The sequence below is a fragment of the Dysidea avara genome, chromosome 3 (assembly GCF_963678975.1).
Source record: "Dysidea avara chromosome 3, odDysAvar1.4, whole genome shotgun sequence".
Lineage (NCBI taxonomy): Eukaryota > Metazoa > Porifera > Demospongiae > Dictyoceratida > Dysideidae > Dysidea > Dysidea avara.
Genome location: NC_089274.1, coordinates 34,407,363 through 34,420,773, shown reverse-complemented (window position 1 = coordinate 34,420,773; position 13,411 = coordinate 34,407,363). Strand labels below are relative to the sequence as shown.

General features: G+C 38.2%; 1 protein-coding gene across 3 annotated transcripts in view; it reads left to right on the top strand.

Annotated features, from left to right (window-relative positions):
• Positions 1-13,411, top strand: part of LOC136250811 (BAI1-associated protein 3-like) — an 87,000-nt gene that overhangs the window by 57,064 nt on the left and 16,525 nt on the right. For all 3 annotated transcript variants that reach the window (XR_010698732.1, XM_066043116.1, XM_066043117.1), the window contains 5 exons: positions 3,934-3,982; positions 4,731-4,852; positions 4,908-5,034; positions 5,132-5,200; positions 6,484-6,558. Coding sequence is in view for 2 of the 3 variants with exons in the window: in XM_066043116.1 (XP_065899188.1) it covers positions 3,934-3,982; positions 4,731-4,852; positions 4,908-5,034; positions 5,132-5,200; positions 6,484-6,558 (442 nt within the window). In the remaining variant the exon portion in view is untranslated. The remainder of the gene's footprint in view (positions 1-3,933; positions 3,983-4,730; positions 4,853-4,907; positions 5,035-5,131; positions 5,201-6,483; positions 6,559-13,411) is intronic.

The following is a 13,411-nucleotide window of genomic DNA, read 5'->3' as shown; positions in this document are numbered from 1 at the left end:
TGTATGTACTGTTTCCAGTAACGATTGTTTCTGATCCAACATAAGGCCATGTATGAATCTATCCAACAATAAGAATTGATTTTACTCAGTGTTTGTTGTAGTACTGTCTTCACTGTGTTTAGCAATCTTGCTAATAGTGTAGCACCCATCAGTTCTAATCGCGGAATAGTCTGCTTCTGGAGTGGGGCTACACGAGTCTTGGATGCCACAAAACTAACCTCCACACAATATCCTTCATAGTACATTTTCAGATAAACAACAGCTACATATGCTCATTCACAAGCATCGCTGAAGCCATGTAGTTTATAAATAACATGTTGTTCACTTCAGTTTGAATAACATCTCGGGATCCTAATTTGAGACAACAGCTCAAATTCTCTTGGCAGCTGATTCCATTTCCTCTTCCAATGATTGGTCCCATTCTATCTTGCTAATACACACTTGTTGAAACAGTATCTTTGCTTCAATTGTAATAGGACTGAGGAAACCCAAAGGGTCAAACATTTTCGCTGGCACTTTCAAAAGGGATCTCTTTGTTGGTGGTAATGAGTTAACGAATGAAATTAAGTCATCAAACTGGTAGACAAAACAGTCTATTTCTGTGTCCCAACTGAGCCCCAAAATTCTTACAACCTTGTTAACATCTTCATTGTTCCCTTCAGCTTCATTTATCTGTTGTAAAGACTGGCTATTCGTCTTCCACTTTCGGAGATTGAATCCGCCCCTTGCCATAAGCTTCTTAGCCTGTTGATATATAAAATTCAAAGCCCTAGCTTAGTTGGATTAGTGGCTCCTCCAGGCAAATCATCAAAATACAGAGCATCTAACAAAAACTCTGTCACTTGAGGAAAATTATTTTTGTGCTGAAGTAAATGGTGTTGTATAACTAGGGGTCAACCCAAATACAAGTCTACAAATATGATACTGTACAATTTTCATCACTGTTGTATCAATATTTTCAAACCAAATCAACCTCAACATATTTCGATCTTCAGGTTTTATGATAATTTGATGAAACGCTTTTTTGGTATCTGACGTAATTCCAATTTTATGCTGTCTAAACTTAAATGTGAAGGGTGTCAAATTTGGGCCTTTCTCTAGGCAATTATTCAGTGAATATTCCTGTGGGTTAGTTTTAGCAGAACCATCAATTTCTTAACTTATTTGTATCTCGGTCTTCATGGATGACACCATGATGTGGGAGAAAATGACTTTTGATATCTATCTCTGCAGTAGAGACTGGTTAAATGGTGCAGCTTTCCAATTGGTTCTCAAAGATGTTGTCATATTCTTTAAAAAGTGATGGTTCTTTCTGCAAATGAGACTTCAGCTGATTAAGTCATCTTACACAAAGGCCTTATTTGGTGTAATTTGGTTTACTCAATTTCCATAGCAATCCCACTTTATAACGGGTTTGTAGAAAATCAAATGTGATTTGTGCTGGGAAGCTTTCCATTCCTTCATCAGGTTATGGTTCATCATTGATGCCAAGTGACTCAATGTCCCAAAACGTCGCAACTCATTCTCTAGTTTATCTTCATTGTCAAGCATTGCTGACACAGTACTTGGCCCTTGTACTACTAGATTGGAATGTGTAACAGCGCTACCTTCCCCAGCATCTCTAATGGGTCCAGGAATAAGCCTTTGCTGCTTATGGCAACTAACACATTGTCTTGCTTTTTCACTTCCCCCAAAACTAGGTCCCAATAAAAATCTGAACCAATCAATACATCTACATTAGAATCACAATTGCTCACAGTATCATTACTTGTCAGACTGTCAGCTAGCTCCAAATTCTGAAAGGAGATGAATGTTGACAGCTGTCGGTAGCAGTGAACAAATTGTATGAAAGGCAAGAGCTGTTAATTGAATATCTTCATCCACTTTGGTTTGAAGCCTAACAGTCACAAGGTCACAGGTCTGCCTCTTAAAATCATCACTACTAAATGCATTCAGATTCACTGCTTCCTTCTTTATTTGCTTTAAACCAAGTCTAATCTTTAAGGAATTTGTCAAATAGGATCTTTGACTTTTATTGTCAAAAAGAATCCTTACTGGCACCGATTCTCCATTAGTAGCATGGGCATAGGTTTGAGCTGTTTGCAATAATATCACCTTTTACCTTCTTGTACTAGTTGTTAAAGAACTGTCAGTGATGTTTCCATCTGGTTGCTGTATTTCAGTTAAATGTAGTGTTACTTCACAGAGTGATTTATGATGCTGGTTGTTGCACTTGCAGCATCGCTTATGACTGCGACATTGTGCTGCTCTGTGTCCTTTGGCTATAAAACATCTTCCATCCTTTTCTGATAAGGTCCTTGTGTACTGACACATCCTTTATCTTTTCGCACGATGCTGAGTAATGGTCTCTCCCACAATAAACACATTTTATTCTCCCAGGACCTTGTTCTCTGACAGTCAGTAAAGTAGATGTTCCAATGTTACCACCACTCTTACGTGTAATGTTTGTATTTTTCCTTTAATTGGCCTTCACAGCATCACTTATCTGCCGGGCTTGTACTTCTCCTTTGATTATTTGGAGTAGCTCCTCTATCTTCCACACATCTCTTGTTGTGATTCAAGCTATTTGGAGCCTTATATTTAGTGGAAGTTTTGCCATAATCACAGGTATTAGGAAGCTGCCATATTGCTCTGCACCAATGTCTAGTTCTTCCAGTCCACGTACATTCACACACACCTTATCATAAATCGCACAGAACTGCTGCATCTTCTCTTCGGAACAAGTAGGTATCTTTAATAGATCGTCCATATGTGTGGCAATTACTTGCTGTATATTACCGAATCGATCCTTCAACACTTCAATTGCTGCTTCGTAGTTCGTTTCAGTTAATGCCAGTCCCTGTATGGTTCATGCTGCTGCTCCGTCCAACAGTGCGTGAAGATAATTGAATGTATTGACTGCTGATAATGACTGGTTATTATGAACAGCGCTCTCATATCTATCCCAGAACCCTCTAAACTTCATGATTTCACCATTGAACCTTGGTAGCATTATCTTCGGCAGCTTAGGCTTGACAGCATCTTTCAATTCATCATGATGCGCGTCTAAGTGAACCGCAGGTGCACCCGATTTATCACACTCTTTAGAGCCATCACGTGATTCAACACATGTTTCATTTACAACTTTATCAGAATCAATACCTTTTTCTTTCACTTCACCGGTTTTCTTCTCTTTAACCTTCGCTGCACTCAAATAGCCATCTAGTTCTGAACATATTTCCACAATTCTACATTTGATTTCTTCAGCTTCCTCGATTTCTCATTCAATTTTGTAGGTTGGGCACGTCACTAATACTTCCTCATCCAGAGTGTTCAAAAGATCAGATTTCTCCTTTAACAGTTCGGATAACGCCTTCAACTCCACTAGGCATTTCTCATCCAAGTCGGCATTACTCTCCAGGATGTGTTTTGCTTCCTTCAAGTATTTCGTAACGACTCCTCTGTGTCCACTTTGGTGCTTCTTCACTCTGGCTAAAGCTTTGCTCATCTTTTCTGTCAGTTTTCATCAGGCCAGTACCACCAAGTTGGGCGCTATGTTACGAATTTAATTGGGAACTCTGGACTAACTTATTATCATGTGACAATGTACAATGACATCATGCACTATGTTTAACTTATTTAACAAATGTTCTAAATGTTTCCTACATATATCTTCAGGTGTAGAAAACCTCCCTTGTTTAACTACTTTTTATTTCTGTGATCCCTAATCAAGCTTATACTTCCTTCTATGCACATCATATAACAGAAAAGGATTTTTTGTTGTAACATATTGAAATTTTGCACTACATTTTGAAGATTTTGTTATGTATGTGTACATGCCTGTGAGTACAATAAGTGTTAATCTGTTGACTGTGCATGTGTATACCACTGTATAGTTTCTTACGTGTATAAACAGTATTGTGTTTATTTTAGAATTGGCATTAATTACTACACCTTGATGTTTGTAACCATAGACCAACAGGTAATTGAATTGTGTGTACCATAGCCTGAAAATATTTGTTCTTAAAAATTATTTTTGTGGCTAGTAAAGTCTGATCAATGCTCCACAGTAGCCCATAGGATAGGCCTTTTATGTATTAAACTGATCGTACTTGTATTATTATGGTATTCGTAATGACCATATTTTACAAAACCAATCCAAATTGTACATCAGGCATAATACCACCAGTGGATAGCTACACTACTATATTGTCTTTTCTGTGTAGTGCGGTAAACTTGAATAGCAATTTCTGGCCTTGGTAAGTACCTGGCTTGATGAGAATCAGTGATGCACTGGTGAATGGCCTGTTAGAGTTGGCTAAACATTTTGTACTGATTCTGCTCCATATTACCCACTAAGGAACCAGGACAGCCTTGTAACTTTGAGTCTGAACTTCCAGCCATTTTGAAGTTTATCTGTTGCCCACCCCCACTGCCCCCAACTTCCACCCAATTTGTCAGCACTTATACTACAAACCCGTCAGGTTTTCTCATTTATCAGGAAATTGAACAGGCGATTGTGAATACTGAGAATGCTCTGAAATTGATGCATCTCTGGTATAAATTTCAAATGCGTGTTCACCAGCCTTGGCAAGTTATAATGGCATGAAATCTTAAAGCTGTTTATCTTGAAATTACTGATATGCGATTTGGGTCAGTTTTCCAAAATCCAGTCATGACTACATGTGCACATGTTGTTGTCTTATATTGTATATCTGCATGTTACTCAGGTTTCAACTAAAATTAAAGAGATCACTACCAATCATAGCAACAGAACAGGAGTCATTCCATCTTATCATCTCTACCTACGCCTCAATGAGATCATCAAGCTTGCTGATCACATCCCATCCAGGTGTATAATATTACTACTTAGAAAGTACTTTACCTTTTTAATTGTCCACCATCAGTGATAGACCAGCATTGCTTCTCAATAAGTACCATCAGTGGTTTAAATGCTTCATTTGTGACTGGATTACTGCAGTTGCCAACAAGAGTTGCAATGAAATGAAGAGGGCAGTGACATCTATCAATGAAGTAAAACATATAATTGTTTACTAATAACTTAAAGCTTTTATGTGTTACTTTTGTGTAGATGATTTATTTTGATGTGAACTGTTTGTTTCTTTTACAGGTTGCTACTCTTACCAAGAATGTCAAGTATTCTCAATCTGCTCTGAGTGCTTCTGCCTGTTTCAGAAGGGTATGATTTTACAGCCACATTTTACATAATGTAATTTATCTGTATAAATTAAGTGAGAGACATAAGTAGTTACTATAATAATAATAATAATAATAACAGTCACATCATAGAACAGCTATAAGAATGTATGTTATACTTATTGTGTGTGTATGTGTGTGCGTGCGTGAGTGTGTGCGTGTGTGTATGTGTGTGTGTGTTTTCCTTTGAAGGCTTTGGCTTTTATGTGTGTGTGTTTTCCTTTTAAGGCTTTGGCTTTTATGTGTGTGCGCGTGTATGTGGATGTGTGTGTGTGTGTGTGTGTGTGTGTGTGTGTGTGTGTGTGTGCGTGTGTGTATGCTATTGTGTGTGTTATTGTGTGTGCGCACACATGTGTGTGTGTGTGTGTGCGTGCGTGTGTATGCTATTGTGTGTGTTATTGTGTGTGCGCACACATGTGTGTGTGTGTGCTATTGTGTGTGTGTGTGTGCTATTATGTGTGTGTGTGCTATTGTGTGTGTGTGTGTGCTATTATGTGTGTGTGTGCTATTGTGTGTGCGTGTGTGCACGCGTGTGTGTGTGTGCGCGCGTGGGTGTGCGCTATTGTGTGTGTTATTGTCAGTGTTGGGCAAGTTACTTTGTAAAAGTAACTAATTACATATTACATATTACTTGCAACAGAACTATTTAGTTACAGTTACATATTACCCATAAAATAAAGTAACTGTAATAATATTACATATTATATTACTTTGTGTCCACAGCCGTAAGCTGTCACGTGTGAAACTACCACCTTATCACGTGACATGATTGCGTTGTTGGACAATGTGCAAATCTTGGTTATAAGTAAGAGGCTAGTGAATAAGCTTCATTCAGTAGGCCTCGTTACTTCGTTGTGGTTAGGCATTACTCAGAGGATTACTAATGAGATCAGTAACTTCGTTACTTTTAGTAATAATATTACATCATATTAGACTCGTTACAGTAATTATATTACTTAGGTAACGCGTTACGTTTGTAAGTAAAGTATCTTGCATTATATTACCTGTTTTCATAGCGTATTTCGTTATATTACTACAAAAGTAATAATATTACGTAACGCGTTACATAAGTAAAACGCGTTACATAAGTAACGCGTTACTCCCAACACTGGTTATTGTGTGTGTGTGTGTGCGTGCGTGCGTGCGTGCGTGTGTGCGTGCGTGCGTGCGTGCGTGCGTGCGTGCGTGCGTGCGTGCGTGCGTGTGTGTGTGCTACAATAAGCTGTTTTCCTCCTTCATGTTAATGACCAGAAATTATTGTTTTAGATTTCAACATTTTGGAATAATTTAGATTGGCCAGAACCTGCTGAGCATTATGGTTTAATAATTGGAATTGTGGAGGTATGCAAATCTAATCAAAAACAGCCAAGCTGTAAAAAAAGGGTGCAGCCTCCAAAAAAGCCAGGGTGAAAAAAGATGTGAAATCCAGGGTGGCAGCCAAGAAATGGCTGTGATGGTAAGTCTGAAATGGCTGAAATTGCTGTCTTTTGTTCACCCTGGCTTTTTTGGAGGCTGTACCCTTTTTTACTGCTTGGCTATTTTTTAATTAGATATCACTTCTTTTTGTAATTTCATACCTAAAGCCAGCCTATGGCTAGCTTTGGGTATTTCTTTCAACTTGTCTTTTTCTTTTCTATAGAACTAATGATTATTAAGAAGAAAATTATATTATTTAATTGTTTAGCTATACATGCACATTTAACAATATTTGTGTTGATTAACTATTAACTCAATGCAAATACTCTACAGGGAAATGTGTATGTAGCTGAAAGTTTTACAGGGAGTATCATAATGTAGCTGTACTCTTAGACTACATGGTGAACAGTTTGTACCTAGTTGAACTTGCCACAGAGTGACTTGTAACATAACTTTACAAGATAACTGAACTTTATACAGGTTAGTTTTATTGTAAGTGAACCCTCTACAGGGTGACATGTTTCTAGCTGAACTCTCTACAGGGTAATTTGGTTTATCTGATCTCTCTACAGGATGAATTGCTTCTAACTGATCCTTCTACAGGGTGATATGTTTCAAGCTGACCTTTCTTACTGGGTGACTTGAAATGCAGCTGATTTTTCTACATGGTGATAGCTGAGCTCTCTACAGGGTGATTTTTTTCTAACTGATATCTCTACGGGGTAATTTGTTTCAAGCTGATCTTTCTACAGGGTAATTTGAAATGTAGCTGATCTTTCTACAGGGTGACATGTTTCTAGCTGAATTCTCTACAGGATGACTTGGTTCTATCTGATCTTTCTACAGGGTGGTTTGTTTCTAACTGATATCTCTATGGGGTAATTTGTTTCAAGCTGATCTTTCTACAGGGTGATTTGAAATGTAGCTGATCTTTCTACAGGGTGACATGTTTCAAGCTGGATTCTCTATAGGGTAACTTGGTTCTATCTGATCTCTCTACAGGGTGAATTGTGTCTAACTGATCCTTCCACAGGGTGAAATGATTTCAGCTACAGCTGACCTATTCTACAGGGCGATTTTGAAATGTATCTGATTTTTCTACACAGTGTCTTGTTTCTAGCTAATCTCTCTACAGGGTAACTGATTTCTCTACTGGGTGACTTGTTTCTGACTGATCGTTGTACAAGGTGATTTGTTTCAAGCTGATTTTCTACACGGTGATTTGAAATGTAGCTGATCTCTACAGGATGACATGTTTCTAGCTGAGCTCTCTACAGGGTGACTTGTTTCTAGCTGACCTCTCGACAGGGTGAATTGTTTTTAGCTGATTTCTCTACAGAGTGACTTTTCTAGCTGAACTCTCTACAGGGTGACATGTTTCTAGCTGAATTCTCTACAGAGTGATTTGATTCTATCTGATCTCTCTACAGGGTGATTTATTTCTAACTGATCCTTCTACAGGGTGATTTATTTCAAGCTGATCTTCTTACAGGGTGATTTTAAATGTAGCTTATCTCTCTACACAGTGACTTGTTTCTAACTGTTCTCTCTACAGGGTGATTTGTTTCAAGTTGATCTTTCTACAGGGTGACTTGTTTCTAACTGATCCCTCTATGGGGTGATTTGTTCCAAGCTAACATTTCTACAGGGTGATTTGAAATATAGCTGATCTCGCTACAGGATGACTTGTTTCTAGCTAGCTAATCTCTCTTCAGGGTGACTTGTTTCTAGTTGATTTTTCTACAGGGCGACTTCTTTCTGGCTGTACTCTCTGTGCCGGGTAACTTGTTCTTACCAGATCTCTCCACAGAGTGATTTGTTTCAAGGCAAGTGTGATTTGAAATGTAACCGATATCTTTACAAGTTTACTTGTTTCTGACTGACCACGAGCTCTCTACAGAAATGTAGTTGAATTCTTTGCAAGATAACTTGCTTCTACAGTAGCTGATCTCTCTACTGAGAAAATTGTTTGTAGATGAACTCTCCTCAGGGTGGCTTATTTCTAACTGAAACACTCTACAAAATGTAGCTGAACTTTCTATAGGGTGACTTATTTCTATCTGATCTCTCTACAGGGTGACTTGTATCTACCTGAACTCTCTACAGTGTAACCTGATCTATCTACAGGGTGATTTGTTTCTAGGTGAATTCTCTACAGAGTAACTTGAAATGTAGTTGAACTCTCTACTTGGTGACTTGATCAAACTGATTTTTTTACAGGGTGATTTATTTCTGGCTGATCTCTCTACAAGGCGATTTGTTTCTACTAATCTCTCTTCATAATGACTTGCTTATGCGTAGATGCATGAACTTTGTATACACAGTGACTTGTTTCTAGCTGATCTCTTTACTGGGTAGTTTGTTTCTACTGAGCTCTCTACAGGGTGACTTGAAACGTAGCTGAAATCCTTTCAGGGTGACTTGTTTCTAGCTGATCTCTATACAGGGTGATTAGTTTATATAGCTGATCTCTCTACAGGGCGATTTGTTTCTAGTTGACCTTGATTTGTTTATAGCTGATCTCTCTACAGGGAAACTGGTTTCTATTGAACTCTCTACAGGATGACCTGATCTCTCTACAGGGTTATTTGTTTCTAGCTGAACTCTACTAAGAGATTTGGTATCTCTACTGTGTGACGTGTTTATAGCTTGTCTCTCCACAGGGCAACTTGCTTCTACTGAACTCTTTGCAGGGTGACTTATTTCTAGCTGATCTTTCTACATAGTGATTAGGCTAATCTTTTTACCAGCTGATCTTTCAACAGGGTGACTTGTTTCTAGATCTACAAGGTGATTTGTTTCCAGCTGATCTCTCCAGGATTATTATCTAGCTGATCTTTCTACTGAGTGGCTTGTTTTTAGCTGAACTATCTACTGGGTGACTTGAAATATAGTTGAACTGTCTACTGGGTGACTTGATCAAGTTAATCTCTCTACAGGGCGATTTGTTTCTAGCTGACCTCTCTTCATAGCAACTTGCTTATAGCTGCATTAACTCTGTATACACAGTGACTTGTTTCTAGCTGATCTCTCTGGAGGGCAGCTTGTTTCTACTGGACTCTCTGCAGGGTGACTTGAAACATAGTCTTTCTGCAGGGTTACTTGTTTCTAGCTGATCTCTCTTTAAGCATGCTTACATTATGCTGGAATAATTTTTGGAATAATCGGTGGTAAAAAAAATCAGGAACAATTCTGGAATAATAGGGTGATCTTCCAGAATAATTAATTAGAATTCACACATTTTTCGTGTATTATTGCAGACAAATTCGTAGAGGAACATCCACAATCATTGCTAGCACAAAATCGGGCAAGAATATCAAGATACTTTAATAGAACAGTCATTTACCCTAATAGAACAGTCAGACAAGTTTAATTGTGACTGCTCTATTAGAGTATCTCTATCTTTGGGTATAGTTTTTATGCTTGCAAGTGGTTATATTTTCAGCTGCAGAAGAATATTCCAGGAATTACTCCAGGAATATTTGGGAATAATTTTGGGAATAATAGGTGAATGAAAAAGAATTGCCAGAAAGAATAATAGGTAATTTAAAAACATAATGTACTCAAGCCTATCTCTCTTCAGAGAGATTTGTTTCTGGCTGATCTCTCTAAGAATGACTTGAAAAGTAGTGTTTCTAGCTGATCTTTGTACAGCGTGATTTGTTTCTAGATCTGCTTCTAGTTGATATCTCTACTGTGTGACTTGTTTCTAGCTGATCTCTCCACTGAGAGATCTGCTTATAGCTGATATCTCTATTGTGTGACTTGTTTATAGCTGATCTCTCTACAAGGCAGCTTGTTTCTACTGAACTATCTGAAGGGTGACTTGTTTCTAGTTGATCTTTCTTTAGGGTGACTTGTTTCTACCTAATCACTCTTTGTGTCTAGCTGATCTTTCCACAGGTTGACTTGTTTCTAGCTCTACAAGGAGATTTGTGTCCAGCTGATCTCTCTACAGGATGATTACGTAGCTGATCTCTCCACTGTGAGACTTGTTTCTAGCTGATCTCTTTACAAGGTAACTGTTTCCAGCTGAACTCTCTACAGGGTGACTTGAAATATAGTTGAATTCTCTTTAGGGTGGTTGGTTTCTAACTGATCTCTTCACAGGGTAACTTGTTTCTAGCCAATTTTTCTTCTAGCTGAATAATCTCTACAGGGTGACTCAATGTATTAGTATAATTTAACACTTTGCAGGGTGACCTGATCTTTCTACAAGATGACTTTATTATAGTTGAGTTGTATACAGAGTGGCTTATAATTGAGTTAAATTCTCTACAGGACATAGTTGAATGCTTAAATAGAGTAATTTTTTTTTATTTCTTAGTTATCTGCTTTATTAAGGTGACCGCTCTATTAGAGTATCTCGATCTTACACTTGCTACACTGAGTTGGATTTTGTGTTATAACTCTGTTGCATAATTATTACACACTGTTGGATTTTTTTTTGTTGTATCTTCGTGGTCTTTAACTTGATTACTTTCAAACCACAAAAGGTTTGAGGATCAATAGTTAACCTATTCACCTACCGATTTTCAGCTTCTTCCTATAAGCAGTTTACCCTGTAGGCATGACAACATGCTGGTGTTATTTTTCGTAAATAATCACTAATAACTCCTTGACTGTTTGTTGTATTCTAGCCAAACGTGTTACCAAAATGTGCCTTTATACCCCCCCCCCCCCCCCCCCCCCTTCTGTGTGCCAAATTTCAAGAAAATTGGATATGGTGTTTGCATTTTATGGCAGTTTTTGTAAGTGTGTGAAAAGAGGAAAAATAATCAGAAAAAAAAACCAAGAAACTAAGCCAGTTTTGAAGTTGCATATCTTAGGTGCGCTTTAAGAGATTTTGCTCAAATTTAGTATGTAGAGTACTGACATTGGTGGGCATGTTCACAGCAAAAATCGTCTTATTTTGTAAAGGAAGCACAGAGCTACGTAGGTGCGAAAATTGCATTTTCTTCCTGTCAATATACTCATGGGTGTTGTGTGCTGGCTTCTTGGCCGCGCGACACACTACCGTGTGTCTTGATATGTGTGTTATATGTGTACATGTGTATAGTATCTAATCAAAAACAGCCAAGCTGTAAAAAAAGGTGCGGCCCCCATAAAGGCCATGGTGAAAAAAGATGTGAAATCCAAGGTGGCGGCCAAGAAATGGCTGTGATGGTAGGTTAATGGTTACATTTTAATAACAACAATTCAGGTGAATTTGGTGCCAAGACCAAGCTGCACAAAATTCACCTGAATTGCCGTTTAAAATGTAACCATTAACCTACCATCACAGCCATTTCTTGGCCGCCACCTTGGATTTCACATCTTTTTTCACCATGGCCTTTATGGGGGCCGCACATTTTTTTAGAGCTTGGCTGTTTTTGATTAGATATCACTTCTTTTTGTATTTGTATGCTGCAAAGCCGGCCTATGGCTGGCTTTGGGGCTTTTTTAACCCATGTGTTTTTTTCTTTACCACAGGAAGAAGAAAAGAACTTAAAGAAGAATTTTAGTACTTCAATTATTTTTGATTTTATTAGTAATTATACAAATTATATACATATATTTATTACATGCTCATTATTCCCCACAGGATTTTTTTTGCAGCTGATCTCTCTACTGGGTGACTTGAAATGTAGCTGAACTATATACAGGATGGTTTCTTTGTAGCTGAACTCTCTGTAACAGGTGATTTGCTTGCAGCTAAACTCTCTACATGATGGTGTCTTTATAGCCGAACTCTCTACATGATGGTTTTTTTGTAGCTGAACTCTCTATAAGGTGACTTCGTCTAGCTGAACTCTCTACAGGGTGATTTTTTTGTAGCTGAACTCTCTGCAGGGTGATTTGTTTGCAGCTGAACTCTCTACATGATGGTTTCTTTGTAGCTGAACTCTCTACAAGGTGACTTCGTCCAGTTGATCTCTCTACGGGGTGATTTGTTTCTAGCTGAACTCTCTACAGGTGAATTGTTTGCAGCTAAACTCTCTACATGGTGGTTTCTTTGTAGCTGAACTCTCTACAAGGTAACTTCTTCTCTACAGGGTGATTTGTTGTAGTTGAATTCTCTACAAGATGGTTTGTATGAGGCTGAACTCTCTACATGGCGGTTTCTTTGTAGCTGAACTCTCTACAGAGTGATTTGTTTGCAGCTGAACTCTCTACATGATGGTTTCTTTGTAACTGAACACTCTACAAGGTGACTTCTTCTAGCTGATCTTTCTACAGGGTGAATTGTTGTAGCTGAACTATCTACAAGGTAACTTCTTCTAGCTGATCTCTATACAGGGTGATTTGTTTGTAGTTGAATTGTGTACAGGTGGTTTCTTTGTAGCTGAACTCTGTACATGATGGTTTCTTTGTAGCTAAACTCTTTACAAGGTGACTTCTTCTAGCTGAACTCTCTACGGGGTAATTTCTTTGTAGCTGAACTCTCTATATGATGGTTTCTTTGTAAATGAACTCTCTACAAGGTGAATTCTTCTACCTGATCTCTCTACAGGGTGATTTGTTTGTAACTGAACTCTGTACAAGTGCGTTTTTGAAGGGTGATCTCACTGCAGGTTGATTTGTTTGTAGCTGAACTCACTAAAGGGTGATTTTGCTTGTAGCCGAACTCCTTGCATTGTATCTAGTGTCTAGCTGATCTCTCTACAGGGTGATTTGTTTGTAGCTGATCTCTCTACAAGTTGATTTGTGTGTAGCTGATCTCTCTGCAGGTTGATTAATTTGCAGCCGATCTCTCTACAAGGTAATTTGTTTGTAGCTGAACTGTCTATAAAGTGAT